Here is a 24325-nt window from a genome sequence, read left to right as displayed (position 1 = left end):
GCGAAGAGCGCGAGGGGTCGGCGGGGGGCGGGCACGGCCAGCATCCCCCCGCAATTAAAACAAAAGGCAGGAGTCGCTAATTAACATTGTTAGCATTAGCGCAGCTCAGTAAAACAAACGGAAGAACAAGCCAGAGTGCCCAAAAAATCGGGTGGCTCTGGGCAAACTTTGACCTTTTCGGCGGCAAGCACTCGTCCAAGTCGAACCATCGATTCCCTGCCGACTCTAGTTGCCTAAAAATGATCACGTTTCGCACTTTTACTAGCTCTGTAGATATACTTTCTAATTATACATGTTCTGCCTGAAATCAAACCGTTGGCAGCTACCACTAACTAACTCTGCGGCCAAGTTATTACTAGGGTTACTATTTGTCTGAAATAGTAGCATACTACAACTATGTTCTCAGGATTAGCTAAAGTGCGGAATGTCCTTTATATTTCTAAACGAAATTCAGCACATCCTGTGCCTGCCAAGCCCGGGTTCTGATCAAATTTGCCCACCGACAGCCCCCTTATCCGCGAATCTTTTTCTGTGGCATCATCAGCGACACATGTAAAATTAAATATTGTTTATTGTCAGAGCTAACCCGACCTTTGGCCCCGTATTAATCAACCTCCTGTGTGCCTACCCCCCAGCCCCCAGCCCCCAGCCCCCGTTCCCGCTACCCATGCCCCTTTTGCCCGGGCTGTCACTTGTTTATTTATCGACTTGCCAACCGTTTTGCACTCGGATTTCCCCTTTTTTTTTGTTTTTTTTTTCGCTTTTTTCGGTTCGTGTGGCAGTCGCTTGTTAAACAAAAAAAACGAAAAAGGGGCCACATTTATAGCTAATTTTCTTGTCATTGTTTTGACTTTTACACCTCCGCCGGCGCGTGTTTACCTGTGAATTCGGTGGCCAAAGAGAAATTGGGGATTCGTGGCTCTCGAGTGGCGTCGTCGCATTGTTTGGCCATGTAAAATAATATTGTATTTGGGCTGTTTGCCTGCGCAACTTGGCTAATGAAGGGGTGGATTGGTGGATCGGGCAGATCGGTGGGTGTGCTCTACATAGTCCTGGCCAGGAAGGACTTGAATGTCGGCGAAGCCCCACAAGAATGTGTTGGCACGCGAACTGCGTATATGTATCGCTTGATAGGCATTTCAGCTATCCCCAGAGTTACAGGCTTTTATATCTAGTACTTTAGATATCAAGCACTTATATCACTTAGTACAACTTATAATGCAAAAAACGCATTTGAAAAACCTTGTGCCAGCAGGACAAACAAATAAGTTTTTTTATTATCTCAGGCTTGTGGGCCATCAACGAATGAATGAGCCACGAAACATCCAAGAGGAACTTCCGAGTCACCAGGACGAAGTGAAATACCTTACTCAACTTGAAATTGGTTGTGCCCTGATAAATGTAACTTGAACAAGAAAGCAGTATTTTAATGATTAAGTTCAAATTCAAGCTTAAAATTTAAGTATTCTATAATTACAGAACTTCTAAAAGTAACAATGCAACCTCGTTGTCCAGCTTGTACCAGAAATGTCCGAGTTGATGAGATTACGCAACTGATAAGAATACAAATGCCTACGAAGAGGCAATCTCACTACCAACTTGAGCACTCGACACAATTGGTATTTACATAAACACCGGGAAGGAGGAAAAATGTGACACTTGACAAATTTGTAAAAATCAGACTGGCGCCACTCTCGGTTTTCGATCTGATTTATGGGCTCCGTTTTGTAGCTGAAACCGAACAGCAGTTGTAGGAGCAGATCTCGATCTCGATCTGGATCAGGATCAGGATCGGGTCGAATTAATGCGAAGCACTTTGCAATTGAGTTGTCAAATGCGGGCAAACAAGTGGCACCTACGTGGAAATAGGAGAGCGGTAATTGAACCCGAAACCGAGCCTAGGGACTTGGACGGGGAAACTAAGGACGATCCAGGACGAACCTAGGCGTAGCACCCATTTCCAGCTTATTACTCAATCAACGGGCTCATTTGTTTTTAACTGGAAGCAGTTGTTTTCGAGCGCCGGCGTGGGATGTTGCCTGTTTTGACAGCATCCCCGGTGTAATTGGAACTTCAGTTAGTTTGAGATCCTGGGTCCTGTCGCTCCTCGATCCTCGGGCTGCCGCTTTTGGCGCGTCCTTTGCCGGCGATCCATTTCCATTTGCAGTTCGATTTCCTCGATGACGACTATCTGACCTACTTACTACCTGATCCAAATGCGAGGCCATGCGACAGCTGTTCAGATTTGGCAACTGTCGTGGGTCCTTTATCCTGCAAGGTCCTTTATCGATTTGTACTGCCCTTACACTGCAAGAACACTCCGTGCTTAGCTGTAAAGATAGCTTTTCTTCATCCTTTTCTTGTGAATTCTTTTCAACTCCAGCTTTCAGTATTGTCAAATGGTAAGCTAATTCCAAAACCAGCCTGCGCTAATGAAAAGCTGAATACTCGACTCATTCGAGACCCGGTTTGTTCTCTTCTGCACTGAGCACAGCTAATTTCGTCGAGTGTACGACTGCCTCCGCAATGTTATCCGTGCGTCAGGAGGCAATTAGCCCGGCATGAGGTCCTCGGAATCAGCTGTAGATAAGCAGCCTGCTCCCAGGGCACCACATGCTTGACCACTGGGTGCCCTGGACAAATTGCCTCGGGTCCGGCCGGACTTTGCAGTGGGACTGGCGGACTGGAGGCGTGGAATCTGGATGGGCAATATTCACGACTTGACCGCGGAAGTGACCAAAAGGCAGGGGCGCATGCGCGGCGGATTAGCAGGGGCGTCCGAAGGGGCTACGCGAAGGAGGGGCGCCGAGATCGCATTGTCCACATCACGGACCGCCTGGAATGAAGCCGTTAGCGACTTCCAGCATCATAATTAAGGTGTCGTAATTGCCGCCCCTGAGACGCGGCATTAGTGCCGCGGCACGCAGGCTCTGCCGCCCCTCAAGCCCCTTGGAAGCCGACGAGCACCGACCAAACGAAACCCAGCAGCTGCAGAACTCAACCTCAATGCCAACCGCCGACAAAGTTGCCTTTGTTGGAAACTTTATCAGCATGCAAATAAAAAAGTCCCATCCCGAGTCCCATTCACAGAAAGGCGAGTGGCGAGAGGGACGGCAGCAGATTAGGCGACGGACACCAAGTGGCCGGAAACCCATCGGATAACTGACACAAGGGCTCCAAGTGGAGCACTCTGCCAAATGAAATCGAGTTTACTGCGACAGTTGGACAAGAGCTGTGCGGACGATCCCCTCTGAAATGGTCGCAGAGATATGTAGGGTCGATTTGTATGAGAAGGGCAACTGATTCACCGGTGAATTGCTGGAGGGAAACGAATTTTCTATGTTTAATAGTTTCCCAATTTGAATAGAACTGTCTTTTAAATAAAAGAAACAAGCGATGTTAAGCAGCTTTAGTTTTCTCTTCAATCTTATAACTGGAGATCTTGTTAAATACCACAGAACGTGTTGATTGCCGAGTAATTTTGCCGTGCTCTCAATAAGGAAACCACCTCCTTCGCAGTTCCAGTCGAGTTCACTCCCGGCAGCAGTTTGTTTTCCACGCTCCATCCCCACAATTCCAGTCAGAGCCCGACACATCTCTCTATTTGCCAGGACTTTTACATGTGCCATTTGCCACGGGCCAGGAATATATTTTTGTATCGCATCGCACGGCCAATTTGATGACATTATTACGCAGAACTGCACAAAGTGTCGAGTGGACCGGCTAGGGAGTAGTGACTAGGAATCGGCAGAGGCGACGGACACATGGGAGTGTCCTTTTCGCCAGCGGTCTTGGCATGTGTTGCTGAGCATGAAAATTGCAATTTTTCGCCAGATAATCCTGGGACCCAGAAATAGAACCCCAGAAATCAGGAACAATGCTGCAATGTTACTCGGCAATTGGCAATTGGCAATTGGGTGAGTGGCAATTGATTCGTTGCACCATCAGCATTGTCCTGCGAATGGATCCTTTATGTTTTTTGCTCCTTTGCCTGTCATGTTGTGGGGTCGACCGCAGTCGTTTGGCCACAGCGGGCAGTCCACAGAGTCCGTGCATCCCATCGATCGCAGCGCATCGAAAGGATGGACAATAGCTCAATTTGGCGCATTTTCAACGCTTTGCTGGTCGAGGTGTGATCCATTCTCCAGATCGGTGATCATTATTGTCATTATTTGAAGTGCTAAGTGGCCGCGTGTGACCAATTTTCAGCTGGCCAGCGGCAAATGGCGGGAGTATCAGTAAGTTGTCAATCGATGCAATTGCTAAATACCTATGGCAAATGACTTGAAGAGGAATATTTATTGGTCTACGCAGCAAATATCACAAAAATTACTCAAAAACTGCAAGATTTAGATTTAATATGTATGAAGCTAGTATTAAGAAATGGGGTAATCAAAATATATTGAATTAGGAACCATTTTAGACAACAAGAATTACAGCTTGTGCAACTGAACTTGAGAAGAAACCGAAGGAATGTCGATACTGCAAATTATTCATCAATTATTTTCGCAGGCAAAGGGTGGAACTTACTTAAATTCTTTATTTGAAACAAAATTCTGAAAATACATGCAGCTCAATTTGACTTTTGGCTGTCCAAATTGACTTGTCCATTGGCGAACTGAATATTCTGTGTACATTTCCCTCCATTGCGTTCGGCTTTTCATCTATGGGAGCTAAAAAATAGGAGAGGAAATGAAATGACCGGAAGTTAAATCAAACCAACTTCAAATGCCCGAAATTGCCGAGGAATTCGAGACCAGAACTAAACCCGTCGCATTCCGAACACGTAACAAACTAAGCCAAAATTCAGCTGGAAATACGTTCACAAACACGTTGCTGTTGACCTTTTGCGAATAATTCAAATAAAATTTACACCTTTGAGCCAAGCGGAAGAGGGGCGGCGGAACGGGGGCGTGGCCGTTGACCAAGGGACTGCAGGCGGAAATCCTTTTTCCATTTCATTTTATCGCAAATGCAAACGCACACACTGCTGAAATATCGCATCTCTGCAAATTTATCGGCTAATACTCCGATTTCTTGGCACTTTTAAATCACCAACGGTTGGTATTCAGTTTCTTAAACAAATGGAAATCAAGAAATTCGCTGCACTTTATGCTTGCAAGGCTGGGTCATTTAGAATTAATAAGGACATGAGTCTGAAGCTTAATTGGACTGAAACTGTTGTCCGTTAAAGCTTTCACGTTTGGTGCCCCTATTTTCTCACCGTGCAGACACACAGCTGCTGTAAGTTATAGCCGAAAAATAAATTGAGTCTTGGCCACTGAAGTTGATTATGGTCTACGCCTCAACGGAGCTCGGCCAACAAATTTTCTCGATTCGGTTGAAAAATCAACACCAAGCCGGCCTTTCAAAGTGGGTGGGGTTGGTCATGTGTGCATGGGTCGTCCTTCCCCCCGTTTCCTCCCGTTTCCGCCCCTCAACCCCATTCCCCACCCCACTTGCCCAGACCTTTTGCCCTTTCTTTTGCGCCAATGTGTCTGGCCTAAGCCCTGCGGCTCACATATCAGCGCGCATTAAAACAAAGTGGGCATCAATGTAGAACCCGAAGCCGGGCCAGAAACCTACACTGTCCCCCGCCGACGCCTCTGGGCTCAAGGGGGTAACTCAATTTGCACAAAAGAAAGGCAAAACAAAAGAATTTAGGGGAGATCCTTTGCATTAAGGCCCTGGCAAGCAGGATGGGTTATACCCTGGAAAAAATGGAATTTGTATTCTTAGGCCTAGTCATGTGTGATATTTTCACTGAGCTAAGAAGTTAGAGGTAATCTACAGTACTTTGAAATATAATAGTAAATAAATAAATTCAAGGCTTTTGAATAATTTATATTCGTCGTATCGATGGATTTTCAATTTATATTTAAACAAATATGCAAAGATTGACGAAAAAGAAACCATTTACGCTATTTAAACCTGTAAGATGTACAAATTCTCAGGCAGGCCCTCCCACCTTCCGTTTTACAGGGTACTCTGGGAAAGGATCAAACGGACAGCGGCAGCTTTAACTTATCGGAGCGGTCGGGGTCCCAATTATAAACGCCCAAAGCTTCAAATCCGCTTAGCCGAGCCCCCGGAGAAGTCAATCCGGCTGCCTAAGCCCCCGCATCCCAGATCCTGCAGACTGGAATCTAGCAACTGGAATCTGAGTCCTGGGGCATTTCACACTCGATATATGCTAAGTAGTAGGCACATTCAAGCAGATGTCGCAGGTCCGAGTTTTCCGAATCTCCGGAGAGTTCCAGACGGAAGTGCACTTGAGGTCCTGGCGCCGGAATTCGTGTGAAAAGTGTTGCAGGACAACGCAGGGAAGATGCACTTGAGGAGCTGATAAGTTGAGAGGTGGAGAAGTTTGGAAGTTGAGGAGATGCGACCTGACCCTCACACATCCGAGGACAAGTGTGTTGGCCCAACACATCCTGCGAGGACCCATTAATCGCAGTTCGATAATAATTTCATGCTCGTTAACGGGTCGCCTTCCCCTAATTTTCTGGCATATTAGTTACAGGACCTCCGACCCGTCGCCTCGTCCTTGTTATCGTTAAGCAGTCGCTAATTAGACGCACATGTGTAACACGAAACCGCATTTAAGTTTCGGGGAATGAAAAGTGGAAAATGGAAGGGACGCACTGGAAACACAGGAGCAACCACCGACACCAAAACACCAAAACAGCAAAACACCAAAAACCTCGCTCCTTTTTGTTCCGGCGAAGCACTAAAACTGTCCCAATTGTTACGAAATTATACACTTGAACTTCTCAACTTTTTGTCCTCCGTCTTTTCCTCCTTTTTTTTGCTTGCCATTTTCCACCCCCTCGACCAGCAGCGGGTTAAGTCTTTGCCCGCAGGCCAGTCTGTGAATTGTGATCCTGAAACTGAAACTGGAAATGGAACTGCCCTGGTCACAGTCACACTTCCTTAGCGCTAATCCTGCCAAAAAACATTTATTGGCAAAAGTGTCAAATGATTTTTAATGGTCTTCGTGTGGGAAATTGCACATGCGAGGGCTTCCAGGCGGAGTTTGGCGGGAAAGCAGCTTTCGTTAAATCTATTTTCTACGAGTAATTTATATGTGAAATAATAAATTTAGTAAGTAAATACTAAATACAAATTTTATAATATTTTATAATATATACATTGGTATCTTCAAAGGTATGTAGCCGAATTGGACTTCAGATAATGTTAGGCAATTGAACTAATTTAGAGTAAAAAAGCGAGGTAAAATAACAGAACATCTCCCCAAATATACTTGGATTAAGAATCTCCGCCAGATATCTGCTCGATTTCCTCCCCTTTCCGAATAGCCTATTTCCTTAATAATCTTTCCGCGGCTGAGGAATGCGGCAGCGGGTAAGAGAACAGATTTAATATCTGGCCGCCCCTTTAATCTATCAGGCCAACAGCTGTGGCCAATGGCCAAAAATCGGGCAATCCACCATCGAACGTCGCCGCCGCTCTGGATATTGTTATTTTCGCCGGGCCTCTCCGCTCCGGATTTATTTTCGTCCTTCTTTGTTTTTAATAAATTTGAGGGCGGGATGGGCCAGGAGATGGAGAAGGAGCAGGAGCAGGACGTGGTCATGATAGAGCTGATGGCTCTGTTGCTGCGAGGACTCCCCTTGGCCGACCAGCTCTTGTCCTTTGTTATTTCGCCTGGCGACATTTGCATGCCTCATTTGAGGACAAGTTCCTCTTCATTTATTTATTTTATTGCGGCCTCATTCGCGTTATGAACTCAATGGCCTGTGGACATTATTTTAATAATTGCACTCCCCTTCACTCTGCGCCGGCCCCTCGCCCTGTTTATTACTCGCATTCCATTGATTTTCATGGATTTCTCGTAATAAACTTTTCTGTATTGTAATTTTTTATGTACACAAGTTCAGCTGCCCGGTGATTTCGTTCTGCCCTCTATATTGCGAGGAAAATCAGGCAGAGTCGCAAAATTATTGATCACAAGCAGATTCTCGAGGGGCTGAAAGACACGAGCCTTAGCAGGTGGAAAACGTTTGGGAGTTCCATCGCAAAGAACACTACTTGCGAAGGTCCTTACTGCAATTATATGTTTTTTAACAATTTAACTACGAAATGTAGTCCAACTCTTGCATATATTGGGGTCTTATGTTCAAAATAACTTATTAAAAAAACATATATTCATATATGTAGATATATATATAACATATATTGGTGTATACCTCATACCTCACATGAAGCCAGCAATCAGATGGAAGACACGCCGTCTGAGATCTCCCGCCTACCTAACCCTAGCCCAGCACAGCACACATTCAAGGGCCAGGGGCCGCGCTCAAGCCCCCGGAATGGAAACTAATCCGGGCTAAGCTTACACACACTTTGTGGCCTAATTTATCTTGAGTGGATCGCGGAGAGAAGCCGGAGGAGGACAAAGGGCTATCGATCGATCCCGCTCGGCATTCGGCATTCGGCATTCAGCATTCAGTGATCAGTATTCAGCATCCTGCGAGGTCCTTTGTGGCCGGGTGTGCTTTTGTGCAGTTGGATATGCATAGGTGCATCGCATTCGCCGGATGCGTGGGCAAGTGTCGGTTGCACAATGGCACACACGGATGGCACACCACGCAGCGAACAAAGGACCTGCACGATCGCCCGATGGAGGATTATCCCAGACAGCCAGTCTGCGGAATCCTTTTGCGGGGCATGCATATATTAGCCCTAAGTGCGGCTTAGCCGAATGCTAATAGCCAGAAAATGGGAGATACAAACTACAAACACACCAATTCGGAACTCTCAAATCCGCACACTGCAATCCGAAATCCGAGTCCACACATGAGAGTGCAACCTGTAGTCTTAGGTGGCTTTTATTGTGCGCCGCCCTTTGTGCCAATTGTTGCCACAAATTGCTGAACAAAGACAAGTGTAGCGCCGGCGCTGCCATCGATCCCGTTCCCGTTCCCATTCCCATTCCTGTTCCCGATCCGGGTTCGGATCCCTTATCCTCTCTATATCCATTGCCACCCATTAATATTTCAATCGCGGCTCGAGCTCACCAATCGATGCTGCCATTTTGTATTCATAGCACGGGATTTGCTTAGGTGGGGGCATGTGGAAAACGGACTCTGCAGAATGTGCAATCCCAGGACAAGTGCATTTTGAAAGAATTCCCATTCGAAATCGGCCGAACTATTCATTCCCTATATTTATTCAGGGCCTGGCATAACAAGTAAGCAAGTAACACAATGGGACAAGTCTCTATATCAAAGTTAAAATAAATACAGCTGTATCATTTAACTTATAGTTACATATCTACGACAACCTTAAAATATGTTTCCAAAATTCCAAAAAAAATTCCCAACTAAAAAGCGTAGATTTTGTATAGATTTTTCCGGCTTTAAACTCCAAAGTGCTGCCAATTCATCTATACTAAATTTCTAAATTCCTGCACTTCTTCACTGCAAGCCCTTGGTCCCCCAACAAAATGGGAAGTAATCAAAGGGTGTGGGCATGTCGGTTCCGAAGGTTTTTCGGTGCATTTTTTGGACACACGGCCAGTGTGCGTGCTTTTTTTCTGCCATCACCAGCAGTTTTTCAGCGTGGACACCACACTATGTTTCTAATCAGTGCAGCTTCCGTCTTTTTTCCGACTTTCCCGCTCCGCCGATGAATTTTCCGTCAGTCAACAGAGCGCGATATTTGTCAACAAGCGGAACTATAAATATGCATGCAAAGGGAGCGCTGGTGGGCGGCGGAAAATGGGAAAATGGTGGGGCAAAGCAGAGCGGGAGCGAAGTGGGCGAATGAAAATGGATGCCATCAGGGCATTTTTGGGGGGCAGGAGGCTCTGATTTTCCACTCACAGCCAGGCATTTCATTTCATTCCATTTCCCGTGCACTTTTTACTTTCTGGCAAACTCATTTTTTACACGCTCCCCCCGGAAAAATCGAAAAAAGTACTACGGCATTCGGAACGCTCGCAACTTACCGGCAGGGGAATAGAAAATCAAGTGAAATCGTGTTCATCCAGCCAACCATACATTCTCCACACAACTTAAAGGCATCACCTCCTTTCGCAGTGATTGCGAATTCACAGGATGCTCGGCACTTTCAAGATGCGATCTGTTCTGCAGACTCAAAAGATATTGCGATCGATGTGCCATGGTAAGTTAAGTTAAGTTAGTAGCTTAAGCTTATCATAGACTAGCAAACAGCGAATGATAAGCTAACTTAAAGCAGAGCAAGATTATATACATATAAGATATATTTGGTCCGTTTCGACTTATTAATATACTATCTGCAATATGAAGAGGGCCTTGTTGAAAGCAGATAATTCTAGGACTAAAAGACTAGACGGACATGGATCGACCAATTCGGCTTGTTATGCTAATGCTAACATAAATATTCTTCATTTTCACAGATTCGCAACGCATTAAGGCGCAGTTTCTTCTCCAAAATGGAGAGTCCCCTTCCAATGTTGAGGAGGTCGAACAGGATAAGGAGGAGCAGCCCGTAGCGGAGCCACGCCCCCGCACACCCTTGCGCAATCCACTAAGTCGACGCAATACTGTGAACAGCTCTCGACTCCAGTACATTAATGACAAATACAAGGAGCTGGCCAACGAGGTGGAGTTGCGCAAACCGAAGGCCAAGCCATTTGTGTCCCGCCACGCCCTCCATTCGGGGCGGTTTGATAAGTAGGAACCCAGTCTCCAGACCTCGCAGCCCCGTTTCCAAGTGATCGAAAATGATTTCGAAAGTTGCATTCTTTTCCGGTTAAAACAAAAATAGAGGATACTCCTCCGTCAACTGTTCGATAAATCGCTTCCCCTTCCTGTTAAATCGCAATTTAAAAATATAAATGGGCTAAGAAAACATAATTTTCGATTTCATGGATAATGAGAATATAATGTATCATAGTAGTAGTAAAGAAAAAATTGGTGAAATATGTGGTAGTAACAAGGCGTCCAGTCAAATATTTTAATCTGACTGCACGTAGTTATATTTTCCACAAGCTTTATAATATCTTTTAGTGCATTAAGTTCATATTTATCATGAAACCAGAATACCCATCATGTGTATTTTTGTAAATGGGTGAATTGTGTGTCTAGGCCAAAAGGAAAATCATAGCGAGGCCCAAACAACCAACAACCAGAAACCGACAACCAGCAACACACAAGCCGTCATGTAACGGATGCGAGTGCAACATGGGCTACGAATGTTGCGTTTTCCTGGGACTTGCTCACTAGATTCGTTTGGGGCGGGTGGAAAAACTGAGCGTTTATGAGATACAGGTGGAAGTGGAAAATGTAAAGTGATTAAGCTAGGTCTCGTGGGCGTGGTAGTAGGAAAATCCAGAGTCAATTTTCTAAGGTAAGAGGGAACTGAATGTGAAAAGTACGAGTATTCAAGCTCTTCTCTATAATTATTTATAAATAGTACAACTAATAATTCTCCATATAGTTATTTATGAATATATGTATTTCCAGATTCATATATTTCTGTTGCATATGCGTTGATGGGGGATCAAATGAAATGGGCATGAAAACATATACTTTAGACGATATTATGAATCCCGTGAGGATGGCCAAAACCACTACACAGAAGACAAAAATGTTTTTATATATAATTACGTAGTGGGGACTTTGTTTTAGATACAATGTTAGACTTTCAGATATGTACTGAAGTAATTGTTAACGCAAGAATGCAGTTGCAGCATTCCCGAGCATGGCAATCCAATGCCGTTTTCTTCTTATTGTCTTCAGGAGACGAGTCCTTCTCCCAGGCTGAGCCACATCCATCTCCTGTTGCCGGCCATTCAAAACGGAATCTGAGTCCGGGATGGGTATCGATGGGAAGTGGGGAAAATAGGGAAAATGGGCAGAACGGGGACTAAGCGTTTCACTTTCAGCTCCGTTTGATGGCCAGTCGCTTTTGAGCATGAAATCGCAATGCAAGCGTAGCCCGAGCTCTCCGCCCCCCCACACACACACACACTTTCCACGGGCGCCTTTCATCCATACAAATCACACTAAGCCGAATACGTCAAGGCGGCGACTGGATGGAAATGGGTGGAATCGGGTGGATGGTCCGGGGGGAAGGCACCAGCACTGGCTTTCCTTTGAGTGCCAGCCGGCTCAATATCACAGGGAAAATAGCCGCAGAAAAAAGCGACTCTCTCTCGATAAGAAACAAAGGCACGATAAAAAAAATCGTGCGAGAGAGGTGGCCAAAAGGGAAAACAGGAGCTGACTTGACTACAAAACCCAAGTCGCAACGGATGCGGCCCCATCGACAACATGGCTGGGAAATCTGTGTAGGGAGGCGGAAATGGTGGTCCTGTGCGAAGGATTGACTTTGACTGCCGAGCCATATGTATATCCTGTTTGTGCCGAGATTTGGCTTTGAGCTATGGATATCGTTAGAGCAGCTCATCGATTTGGCACCCAGAGGGGGCTAAAAAAAGGGATGCCATGGGTGTGCCGAGGGGGGGCACTGTTGTCGCAACTTCGAGTGTCGTGTGCTGCAAAGTTTACAAGCTCGCAAGCACTTTTTTGTCTGCGCCACCATGCTGTTGCACTGGCCCTTTTTTAATTACATCCTTCGCAAAACAAAAAACAAAAAACAAAAACAAACAAAAAAGGAAAAAAGACCTTAGGGACTGCTGCAAAAAAAAGGGAAAAGGGGAACCCGGCCAAACCAAAAACTTGTACAAATGCCATGGTTTGGCTTTGGCCAAACATTCTTTTTTCTGCACTCTGCAGCTCCACGCTAGTTTATTGTGAAATTCCAATAAATGCAGTGGGCGTGGCTGCCATAAAGGTAGTTGTACGACGGGGCAAAAAATGCACGGAAATGGAAAATGGGCAGAAGAGGAAGCTCTGCCTGAAGAACGGTGCAAAACGAGCAGTTGAAAATCGTAGAAAATCGGAAAATTGGCCACGCAATGTGGGAAAAGGAAGGGCGCAGAGAGAGTCCTTAAGAAGTCGGTTGAAAGGACCAATCGAAGGTGCTACTTCATATAGTTACGAATTATATTTATCCCTAGAAAGTCACACTTTTAATAACAATTAAATTTAATAATTATAATTCGACATACAATTTATTTATTTAAACCTTAATCAATTTTATTGTGTTGATCACATGTTTATATAATTTGATCAATTTAATCAAAAACGTTAGCGTTTAATTGCATTTTTGCAACCGAAGAAAATAAAAATATAATATGTGCAATATTTACATTAAAAATATTTTAAAAGTATTCCACACCATTAAATTATATCATACAGTTAGGCGACGCTTTTAAAATTTATTCGTATTACAAAAAATTGGTTTTTCAAGCTACTCCGCTGGGTGGCCAGAAAATATTTCTTCAGCTCGGTGAACAATGCAGAAGACACCTGCAGCGCCTTGAACCAGTCACAAAGGACGAACACACCTGGAATAAGCGCCCGGGTAACCCAGCTCACCCACCTCCTCGCAGGACGCCACTCGGTTCAATTGTGCCAGGGATTGCGATCCGATGCGATGCGATGCGCTGTGCCAAGGACATCATCGTCCTGGGGCCAGGGGGATAGGTGTGGCGGGGAAATCGGGAGGACTCTGTGTCTTCCTTTGGGTACTTCAGGTACTTGGGTACTTTAGGGATTTTGTGCAGATTTACATGCAAACAATCAAGATATGCCCGGGCTTTCAAGTGCCCCGGAGTTGCGAATGCGAGCAGGAAAAGCGGAAAAATGGGGGCAAGGGACCGCCTGCCAATACGTCATGTGTGCCTCAGCAGCGGCTTACCCATGAGCAGCAGGTGGAGGTGGAGCAAGAGGTGGTGGTGGAGGCGGCCGTGGTAAGTGGAAGGTGGAAAAGCGGGAAATGGGAAAAGGGAAATGGACGGGCGGTTAAATGCCCCCTGTGCACGTTTCGTTTGCTTTTCACATCTTTTCACCTTTGATTTTCCATTCGCATTTCGATTGTCGCCAGACCCTTTTCCCCAAACTCATGGGTTTTCCCCGCTTTTTTCGTTTCGCAGGGCAAAAATATTTACACTCTAACTTTTTTATGTCTCCGTTTATAAAGCATAGGTATTGGGTTATTAGGTTACAAATTATTGTTAAAAAGAACTTCATCATTCCATATAAACTCTATTCTTTGAAATTTAAAACCAGTTATTTCAAAAGTGCTCACGCATTCCATAGTTAATCGAGCTTATCATTTTCTCTCAGTGTGTTTTTTCTGCGTGCCTCTGGTTTCGTTCTTGTTATTTTCTCAATGTTTGTTAAATAAATATCTCTACACATGTTCCGTTTACAATCCCCTGCCCTTCTTCCGCTCGTCACTTTTGGTTGATATTATTGGTTTTTAATTCAATTGGCACTTACGTATGTTAAATGTTTTCTTTTGGGGATTACTTGACATCGTCTGAGCCCAGCAAATCCCCTTCCTCGCGATCCCCGTGTCCTTATAAATGTTGAATGCGAGTTAATTATTTAATGCCTGTCGCCCAGTGGCTAACACGACCCCTTCAAATGCAAATTGCCTTCGTCACCAGCTGGACTCTGGCTTGGGTAGGGATTTGGACGTGGAGGTAGGTAGGGATTTGGACACAAACAACACGGTCAGCAGGATGTCGTACTATTCTGGCCAGGACGAGAGTCTGCTTGAGGCCAACTAAGAGTCGGAGATTGGGCCAAATATTTCTTTAAAGAGGAATTTAACATACTTGTTTTTACTATGGAAAATTTACGGAATAGACAATAAGCTAACTTAGCCAAGCTAAGCTAATTTTTTACATGTTTTAAGTTAAGTCCATATGCCACCTTCTTTTCTAATAATAATTCGAATTCAAAGGATAAGGAGTACAGAAAATTAACCCTTAGCACCCCAGCATCCCCAAATCTAGAAATTATCCCATCCATCCCCAGTTTTGGTCAAACATGGCCGCTAGGGTTGCTTCAAATCAGTGGGTCAAATGATGGTCAATATTCAAGGGAGAAGATTTATCTCTGCGCATGCTCATTAGCCACAAACGATCCAAATCAGCCGCTCTTTAAGACTTTTCATCGTTATAATCACTCATTTGAAAGAAACTTTAAATACTTTTAAATGTGCTTTCCAGCATTCAATCTAGCTCATTTTTGGACACAACAAACTCCGATATTATATGAACTTGAGTGCGTTCTCTAGTGAGGTGCCCTTTAAAAAATATGTTTAAATATGTAAGCACAGCGCAGACGACCCATCTCCGCGCTTCTCAAACAACTCAGCTAAGCCCCCTAAATGCCCCAGGGGTATGCCCCAGATTCCCACATGTGTGAAAGGAATTTAGGGCCAAGATAAGGGGTTTTCGGGATCTTTTGGCCAGCAGCAGACACTACAATGGTCAACGGCTGGCCCTTCGGTATTTACGAGTTTGCTGCGCGCATTATCATTAATTTAACGGATTAGCAGGAGCTGGGCACATCAGAAACCACAAAACCGCCTGGAAAAAGGACACAAGAGCAGTTGCGCTACATTCCAGGAATTTTAATTGAGTTGTTCCGACTGCTGGTGCGTGATTTAAGGCAAATCCCGAAAATTGTGATAATCGACTTTGATGCCCGACTGTCGCCGCCGACATTGTCGCCTGCCTATCTGGGTTTTTGAAAATGGAAAATGGTAAATGGAAAACAGAAAACAGAAATGCACCAGATACAGAGACAGAAACAGGCGGAGACTGCGACTGAGCCCGAGTTGTAGATGTCCTGTTGTTTTTACCACTGCCCCACGAGATGGAGAGAGGTCCTTTTATTATTACGACAGGACGACACTTGGGTGCAAACGAGCCGATTATTGCCGCCTGATAATGTTCTAATTGCCCTGCAGTTCTCGATACGGAGCTGCAGTTCTCTCACTCGAGACGGTCCTCTCCATGGGCTCCTACTGTTTGGGCCCATTCTGCCCATCCTGCCCAACTTGCTCATCCTTTTAATCCTTGGCAGCAGTTGCAGTCGAGTCGGTTGTCGGTTGTCCTTTTGTGTGGACGGCACGCTGGGCCTCCTCCTATCTGCCATATATCTGGCGTATCGGGCTTGTCGGTAGGTGTTTTATTTGCCAAATGCATCCGACAACGCCCCGGGGGCCCAGCTACAGATACGGATACCACTGGAGGACCAGCGAGCACTTCATTAGTATCTGCGTCCTCCAAGTCGGAGACGGAGTCCAGCCGAAATCGAAATCGAAACCAAGAAACCGAAAACGACAACGATCGAAGAAAAAACTCAACCTGAAACCGAACTGACGGCCTGCCTATCACTAACCGCAGTTGGTCACTTTCCTGGAATTTTCGGACAGCATCGGTCCTTTTCAAGTTGTCACCAAGCCGGGATAATTGATTCCTCAACTTTTTTTTAATTATACGAAAATACATCTTTATTTAGACATTTAAGGCAATTCAAGTCATTTTTAAATATGAAAACCTTTAGTTAACGCTCAATAGGATTTGAAACCCGATTTCGCAATATAGGTAATCTACTTTCAATTCATTTGGCTGCCCGATATAATTATAAATAATATTTCTCAAGATCAGGCTATAGAGATTATGTAGGGATTTTGCGAGCCGTGACACTCCGTTGCCAATATCTTATACGCTGTTAATTCAATCTGATTGCGCCCAGATGGAGACCCAATAAAACCGAATCGCCGGCAGTAAGGGAAAATTGAAACGCATAACAGCCGCAATGGGATACCCCCAATTGGGTCGCCAAATCGGTGGAATGGGGGCCTCGAATGTCCAACAAGATTTGATTTTTATCGCAAGTATATTTGAATTTTATTGCGTACGAAATTCTCGATACAATCGCCGGCCATAAAAGCGACTGGAGCCAAGTCCACCTAGCCATGGCCAAAATGGCGAAATGGTCAAAATGGGGTAAACAGCTAAACAGCAGCCGGAGAGCAGTCACCATTTCTTGGCCACGTTGGCGTCATTTTCCACGCAATAAAATAAACATTCAAAACGAAATCAACTTAAACGCCTCAAACTGACCCGGCCTTAACCCCTTGGGTCCAACTCCTTGTCCGTTCCTCAATGTGGCACATTTAGTTTTATGCTTATTTTTATGTCACTCTTTCAAGTGATACTCTGTCCAGAAGGTATTCCCCAATTTTTGACGAGAGTTGCACTGACTCATGAGACACTATATTTGTTAATTACATAGCTGCGTCACTTTTATAAAATTATAATTATTTAAAAGGCGGTATTGTGTTTATTCAAAGCAAATCTGAAAAGCCAAACTAAGAAATTGCGGCTAGCTTATGTCAAGGTGGTTAGCTTATATTTGAACAAGTTTCTGAGTTATCTAATTTTAAAAATGCACCCGAATGACCATCTTAGTTGTGTTTAGTTCTGGGGTCAACGATGCCTTTTTTAAATTAAACGCTCTAAAATACGTTACGTATCATAAATATACACACAGAGAGTGTATGGTCCTTTCCTACGTTTACGTAATTTTTGTGTTGTTTTTGCTGACTTTTTTTCCAGAACCCTCCTCCCGGGTCGAAGTTTCAATGGCCAGTGGCCGCAAATCCCCGCCAGCTTGCAGCTAATAGTTTGGGTAAACAAGGGACTCGGGCAGAAAAGGGTTGATTTAATAAGCTGGACCGATTCGATTCGAATTCTATTATCTGTTGTCCCCCCATCAGGACCCAAATCAAATGCGTATTTATCGGGACTTAAATGAGCCAAGAAGGGGGCTGGAAATCGGAACACCCACGAGCTGCTGAATGGCCCAAAGTGCCTTGGCCACAATGGGTTCGGTTCGGTTTTTGGTTTGGGTATAGGAGTGGGAATGGGTATGGGCATGGGCATGGGTATGGGTATGTGCTTCTGTTTCTGTTTAGGTTTCGGTCTGGGGGCTTTGTTGGCCATTTGATGGAAGCCAAAAGTCAGGGCACAGAAGCAGCAGTAAACAATCGTAAAATCTCGAAGGAGACAATGGGCTGGCCAGGAAGTGGAAACGACAATGCCGGCATCTCGTTCTCCGTGTGCGGTGACATCATCGGCCAATGCCAAATAGCAAATGCCAAACAACAATTACCCAGGGCTGTTACCATTTTCTCGGCTCTGATTGCTTCATTTTCGGTGGCCAACAACTCCGCTGGATGAGTTATGGCCACATGGATGGCTCATCTCCAGGCCAGCTTCTGTCGCAGTTTCAGTTCAGTTTCAGCTCAGTTCCAGTCCACAATAAGATCTCAATGGGATGTTTGAGGGATCCTCGGACGGGTTTGATTTATACTGCGGATGCGTCTGGCATCGACCAGCCGTTGGCCTCATAAATGTCCCAAAAGGACCTCCGCCAGCTGCCAGTACCCATTTCAGGGTATTTTTAAGCCATAATTGTATTACGACAAGCTCCTTTTAAATGGTCTCCACCGTTCAAAAGCCTACGTATCTTCACAGTATTTAATTCGCAGCTAAAAACCTCGCGATTCTTTTCGCTTCTCAAAAAAAAGTTTCGATGGTTCAATATTAATATTAGTCAGAATTTTATATTTTAACGATTCTTATTAAATTTGTAATTTATTTCTTATTTGTTCTGCTTCTGCGCTTGCACATTTTGTTAGTAGCTTGCACTAGTTACTTATGTTGTTTCAATATAAACTTTTTGGCGATCTTCTAGAAATGGCTTTGCCAAGGGAAATGCGTTACTTCCGAATTGGTCGGCGGTGTATGGCGTCGCCATGTTATGAAAACCCATTTTCCTGAGCCCTAAAAACCTTGGACCAAACAACAAACGACTTTTATGCGCTGACATAAAAGGGCGCAGCATCAGAAAATCAAAAACGATAAAAACGGTCTCTCAACTTTTATTTTACCCCTCATGTGGAGCTGCAAATTGTCATTAGACATGCCGAATTTATGATTTTCGACTGTGATTTCGCTCTTTTTGCGCCATTCTGCCATTCGATCCAGCACCACCCACCGCCGCCCGCTTAAGTATGCTACACACATTTTTTTGGTAACCCTTACCAAGGCCCAAAGCACCCCTTTACTTTACCCCTCCGCCGCCGATGTGGCACACAAACTCATAAATTGTATAAATTGTTCGGCTATTATTTCTCGTGGCTGTCAACGCAATATTGCAGGCAAATTGTCCTGGACAATGACGACAACATGTTGGCGGGGAAATGGGCAAACAGGGGTTATAGGTTATAGGTCGGCTTGGAAATACATTTTTCTGTGTGTTTCTATGAGCCCCAAAAGTGAGAAGGAGGCGAATCAAAATGGATATTACATCTACTTTTCCGACAACCTGTTTTATTAACAAGTTTTCACCACTCTTTTCATACTTTTTAACATGTATATCCAGCTGTGAATCTGCTGCTTAGGTTCAGTGATTCTTTCAATATGATCTATCATTTTCAGACGACAATTTCAGTTGCAGACCGCCAACCCCTTAACCCCTAACCATATATGGATTTTTTACCCAACCATTTTTATGGCTTTTTCTGCTCGTTTGTGTCAGATTTTTACCCATTTTCCGCAATTGACTTTGCAGCCTTGACTTACGCCAAATGACATAATTAGCCATGGGCGGGGGGCGTGGCAGGTAGTCGTTTTAGGGCTAGGGTTATTATATAGCACGTAACCCTAACGCTGGCCATGCACCATAAAAGATGCAATTTCGCGCGAATTCTAACCCCAGCAAATCCTTTTTCGTCCTGCACTTTAATGCCCGTTTTTTTCCACCGAAAATACCCGGTTTTCCTCCCTTTTTATGCCGTTTTTATTATTATTTGCGAAAACGGTTAGAAAGTCAATTGTTTTATGGGATTACGGAAAAGCAGCAGGCGGGGCATTCCAGTAGGTGCTGCCTTAAAAGTCAGCTGCCCAAACATTTGGGGCCTACAACACTACACCCAGATCCCCAGTCGTTATCCGAACTCCGACTCGACAAGACCAAAAAAATATATTTGAGCTCAATAGTTTAAAATTTCGAACAAAGTCAAGACCACAAAATTTTCATATAAAATTTATCGTTGAAAATAACTTTTCGTTCCGCTCTTTCTTTTCGTTCGTTTTTTGTTTGAAGATATAAAATATATATTAGGTAAAAACTGGCCGCGAAACATACATAATATAATAACATATTACATGTAAAACCAAACAAAAAACATTTCAAAATAAAAAAAAATATATATTCCACACAGATTTAACGGCGTACGGACTCACTGCGTTACAATGCAACGTTCGATTTTCAAGAGTAGCTGTTCCAGGACACTGGTCCTGCTTAACTACCTTAAGTCCACACACCACAAGAGCCTGCACGTGGAGCAGCTGATGGAGGCAGCTCCTACGCCCAAAAACTGCTGTCTGGATCTGCTGGGTCGCTTGCTCCATGGCCGATTGAGTCTTCTGGGCGGTCGGCCTGTCCCGCCCAGATTCTTACCGCTGTTGGCCGGTGATCACAGCCTGCACTTTAATGCGGACGAGGACGCAGAGTTTCGTAAGCGATTGGCCATGCAGCTGAAGGAGTTGCGAGAGACCCTGCAGGAAAAACAGGAACTTCGCGAGGGACAGGAGCAGGACTTTCATGAGCTGGAGCAACAGGACGAGGAGGAGGATCAGCCGTACGTGCCCAGATCTCGGGAGATCTCCATGGAGGATCTCACCGACGAGGAGCTTAGCGACGTGCGGGGGCTGCGGATGAGTGCCAGCCAGGATGATGGCAAGTCTGGTAATTTCGAGCAGCCAGAAACCAGTGAATTGGAGAGCGAGGAGACGGCGGATGCTAAGGATCCCCGGGAGTCCGGGCAGCCGCGGGAGCCTCAAGATGCCCACGATAACATCGAACACGTTCGCGAGGGCGAAATCGAAGGAGTTTACTGGACGGGCGAGGGCAAACGGATTGTCACTCAAGCGCCCCAGCGCAAGACGGGCCATTCGGGATTCATCGATGGCCATGGCGAGGAGATTCCCCAGGAGGACTCCAAGCAAGAGGTGCCTCCCTATCACCCTGAGCCCCGGGCCCAGGCCCATGCCACCTCCAAGGTGGTGAGGAAGGGCCGCAAGCCCAAGTCCTCAACCAAAACCTACACGCCCAGCGATTCCGACGAATAACTAAATTGCCAGTAAATGAAACCAAAACCCTCGAGCTGGGATCGCTAAAATAAATACAAAAGGCTAAAAACAAAACGCTCTATGCCGTGTTTCCCTTTCCCAGTAACCATCTGAGGTTTCTGCGGGTTGCATTCAGTTGAGTCATCTGCAGCCAGCACTACCTGGCCACCGCTTAGCAAATTTTATGCAATGCCCAGAAGTCAAGGACGACTTACCTGGCCGGACAACACACGCTTCCCACACGCGGCGGCCGGCACTCTCACTCTTTTTTGCGTCCTCTAAAATCCTTTTTTACAGCCCTATCCTTTTTTGGCTTTTGGTGGAATTCTGGGAAAATTTTACATAAAGATCGTAGCTCACCGAGAATGGTTTTTTTTCTTTTCTTAACTATAATTTTTCAAATAGATTTAAATGTTTTTACCCATTGGTGGCTCGTTTAATGGTTTAATTAACTTGGACAACAGCCAATACAAAGATATGGTAGCCAAAAGCGGTATCTACTATTGAGGATTTTCTCCCCTGTCTGTGGCTGTTCCATCTGTACCTGCTCCATTGACCCAAGATGATAAATGATGTTTGCCAATCTAGCTGACCCAAGGCCGGAAATTAAATTTGTTCGAAAATTTGCCACTTTTCCCCGTCTGTTTCTTATTTGTTGTTTGTTTCCCCCTCAGAGTCACGCCCGGAAAAAATCTGGAGAAAGGACTGTGGGAACAAAATGGGGAGGAGGTCTGGAGAATTGACTTCTGGCTTTGGGAATCTTGTAGAACAAAAACATGTACATATAAGAAAATGTTTTTATTTTGTGTCTTTTTAACTAGAAGTATCTTGGAATATAAAACTTGTTTCATAAATATTATAGCAAATGAGTGCTCGCCAGTTTTCAATTTATGTACGTATTTGGTATGTATCCGACATAATTCTGTTGGTCAATTAAGTTGTTAATGTCTCTGGACTGTAGTATCTCCACAACCGGTTATTAGAAAGAATTTGGTAAGATGGGAGCTCCTAGAGAATGGGACGACCTCCCATTGAGCAGCCTGCAACCTGCGACAGTTTATTGAAACATTTTTCAGCATTTCTTACACAAATCCGTGGTCTGGACAATGGGGGGCTGCGGAGTACAGTGGATCCTCATAAATCATGTCACATTTAGACCGTATATACCGGCTGCGGTTGTTGACGGTGCCAGTTCGTCTGGCGAGATCCCTGAAAGTGAAACCCTAACTATTATCGGGGATTTTTCACTCTCGGCTTTGTGCGGTTTGTTGGGGTTCGGTTTCCCAAAAAGAGAAATCAAATAAAAAGAAAAAACGCGGGGACAAATGAAAACATCATATCATTCATAACACTTGTTTGGCTGGCATTGATTGAGCCAACAACACACACCCCATGATCCTGACCATTTCCTCTGCATTGTCCTAAGCGATTTCTCAGTTCTCCATTCTCGATTCTCAGTTCTTAATTCTCATTTCTCGGTTTTTATACCCCATTTCTCAGTTGCCAGTTCTCAGTTCCCAACCTGTTCACTTTCATTGATGGCCAGATCCTTATTGTTTACGGAAAACATTTCGAGTTCAACTGAATCGCTCATTGTTTGATTGGAATTGATTAATGTGCCCCTGGTTCTGAGTTCTATTCATCGTTTAGCGTTTCCCTTTTTTTTTAGAAAGTCGGTTGTGTACCAGCATGGAGCGGGACCAGTACAGGTTGGCCTGGGTTAATGAGGCCCTCAATAAGTCAATTAGTTGGCTGCAGCGGGGATTAGGGTTGATCCTGTCTTTGTTTGAAGGCCTCAACTCGTTTCTGACTTGGTCAATTGACTTGTTTGCCTCTTTTTAATTTTAATAGAGCAATAAGGATTGGCTCAAAGTTCAAACACCAATTTTCAGTGAGAAAATCCTTACGAAAAATCATATATTTTAAAACTTAATTGACTAGCAGCATAAATGTGTTAGAATTTTTAGAGAAGGTTTTTTTTTGGCTTGGAGTATATTCATAAGGTCTTATATACATATTGTAATAATAAAACTGTGCACTGCAATTGAATTAGGTTCTCTGCATGTGTGTTATCAAACTCCATCCATTGCTTTTAAGTCTTGCGCAGTGAAAATGTTGACCCAATGCCAATCGACAGCTTGACCTTTTTGATCTATTCGACCCCGCAAAAATACTTTTTGATTGCAAGTCTCCTGATTTTTGGGCAATTAAAATTTCACGCCATGGCAACGCAAAAGATACAAATGTATCTTCAACCGGGAAGAGATACATTGTGCGTGTGACACAGGTGGCCTACAGTGGTTCGGTGGTTTCGGTGGTGCTGGTGGTGGGTTTCCCCTCCGCACTTGTTTTGGAAAATTCGCAACGCCCGGGATATAAATGATATCTCAGCAGCTATTTCTCCACCCATCCTTCCACCCTTCGATTCGCCTTTTTTTCGGTTTGGCGATAACGCGAAATAATTGCGTGACAACCATGTTGCGATAATTTTCAATTAAACTGCGTTTTCCCTTTTTTTTCTGCGAGCGTAAAAAGCAGAGAGCGGTGGCGTGAAATTTCATATTAAAATCAACTGATTTTCTGCTTTCATTTATTCATGCTGTTCCTTGTTCTCGTTTCTGTTGTTATACACTGCGAGAAACGTCAAATTCGCCTTTGCTTTGCGCCATCAGGCAGTGGGACCATACCGACCCAATTCATCTATTCGTTACTTTCCTAGATTATTGTATTTTAAATCCTTTCGTGCAAGTATCCAAAAATACTTGTGAATGCGGCAAAATGACAAAAAAACAAAACAAAATGGTTACTTCATTTTTGCATAATTTATTATTTTTTATTTCGTTATCTTACCCTTAGCAAATTCATATTAACATAGCTTATATATAGTTAATATATGTATAGTGGCTATTTCTGGACCCACCACTTAGAGCTTTGTTGAACCACTGTGCCTAAAGAGAAAAGTGTCACACTTGTGCGTCATTAACGCCGTCGGGTCACAGCTGGTGGATGGGTGGTTGGGTGGAGGATGGGTGGTGTGGCCTTGTGGGCTGGGTGGCTTGGTGGTTGGGGACCGCTTCTTTTTGACTGTTTGACTGGGTGGCTGTTTTTGGGATACGGGATCTATTCGGTCGGGTGGGTATCCTTTGTGGCCCTTTGCTTTTTGGGCTTTGCGGGGATGGCCTGCAGGATACGCCTGCGCCACTGTGGTTGCCAACGACATCGCCAACCATTTTTCTGCGGTGC

General features: G+C 44.6%; 2 protein-coding genes across 2 annotated transcripts; both read left to right on the top strand.

The window, feature by feature from the left end:
• Positions 1 to 9802: 9802 nt before the first annotated feature.
• On the top strand, positions 9803 to 10865 carry LOC6726544. Its single transcript, XM_002107463.3, has 2 exons — positions 9803 to 10149; positions 10406 to 10865. The coding sequence occupies exons 1-2, from the start codon at positions 10083 to 10085 to the stop codon at positions 10684 to 10686; spliced, it is 348 nt and encodes a 115-aa protein (XP_002107499.1). The 5' UTR covers positions 9803 to 10082; the 3' UTR covers positions 10687 to 10865.
• Positions 10866 to 19886: 9021 nt separating this feature from the next.
• LOC6726542 lies at positions 19887 to 21157 on the top strand. The gene is made up of 2 exons (XM_016172296.3): positions 19887 to 20072; positions 20173 to 21157. The coding sequence occupies exon 2, from the start codon at positions 20204 to 20206 to the stop codon at positions 21080 to 21082; it is 879 nt and encodes a 292-aa protein (XP_016040199.1). The 5' UTR covers positions 19887 to 20072; positions 20173 to 20203; the 3' UTR covers positions 21083 to 21157.
• The last annotated feature ends 3168 nt before the right edge of the window (positions 21158 to 24325 follow it).

Source organism: Drosophila simulans, chromosome X (genome assembly GCF_016746395.2).
Source record: "Drosophila simulans strain w501 chromosome X, Prin_Dsim_3.1, whole genome shotgun sequence".
NCBI lineage: Eukaryota > Metazoa > Arthropoda > Insecta > Diptera > Drosophilidae > Drosophila > Drosophila simulans.
This window is presented reverse-complemented; position numbering and strand designations above follow the sequence as displayed.

What these genes read in the sequence shown, in the direction of transcription:
- LOC6726542 (XM_016172296.3), top strand. Translation starts at nt 20,204, where the DNA reads ATGCAACGTTCGATTTTCAAGAGTAGCTGTTCCAGGACACTGGTCCTG.
- LOC6726544 (XM_002107463.3), top strand. Translation starts at nt 10,083, where the DNA reads ATGCTCGGCACTTTCAAGATGCGATCTGTTCTGCAGACTCAAAAGATA. An exon ending in ATTGCGATCGATGTGCCATG is followed by an intron (nt 10,150 to 10,405) that starts GTAAGTTAAGTT and finishes TCATTTTCACAG; the next exon opens with ATTCGCAACGCATTAAGGCG.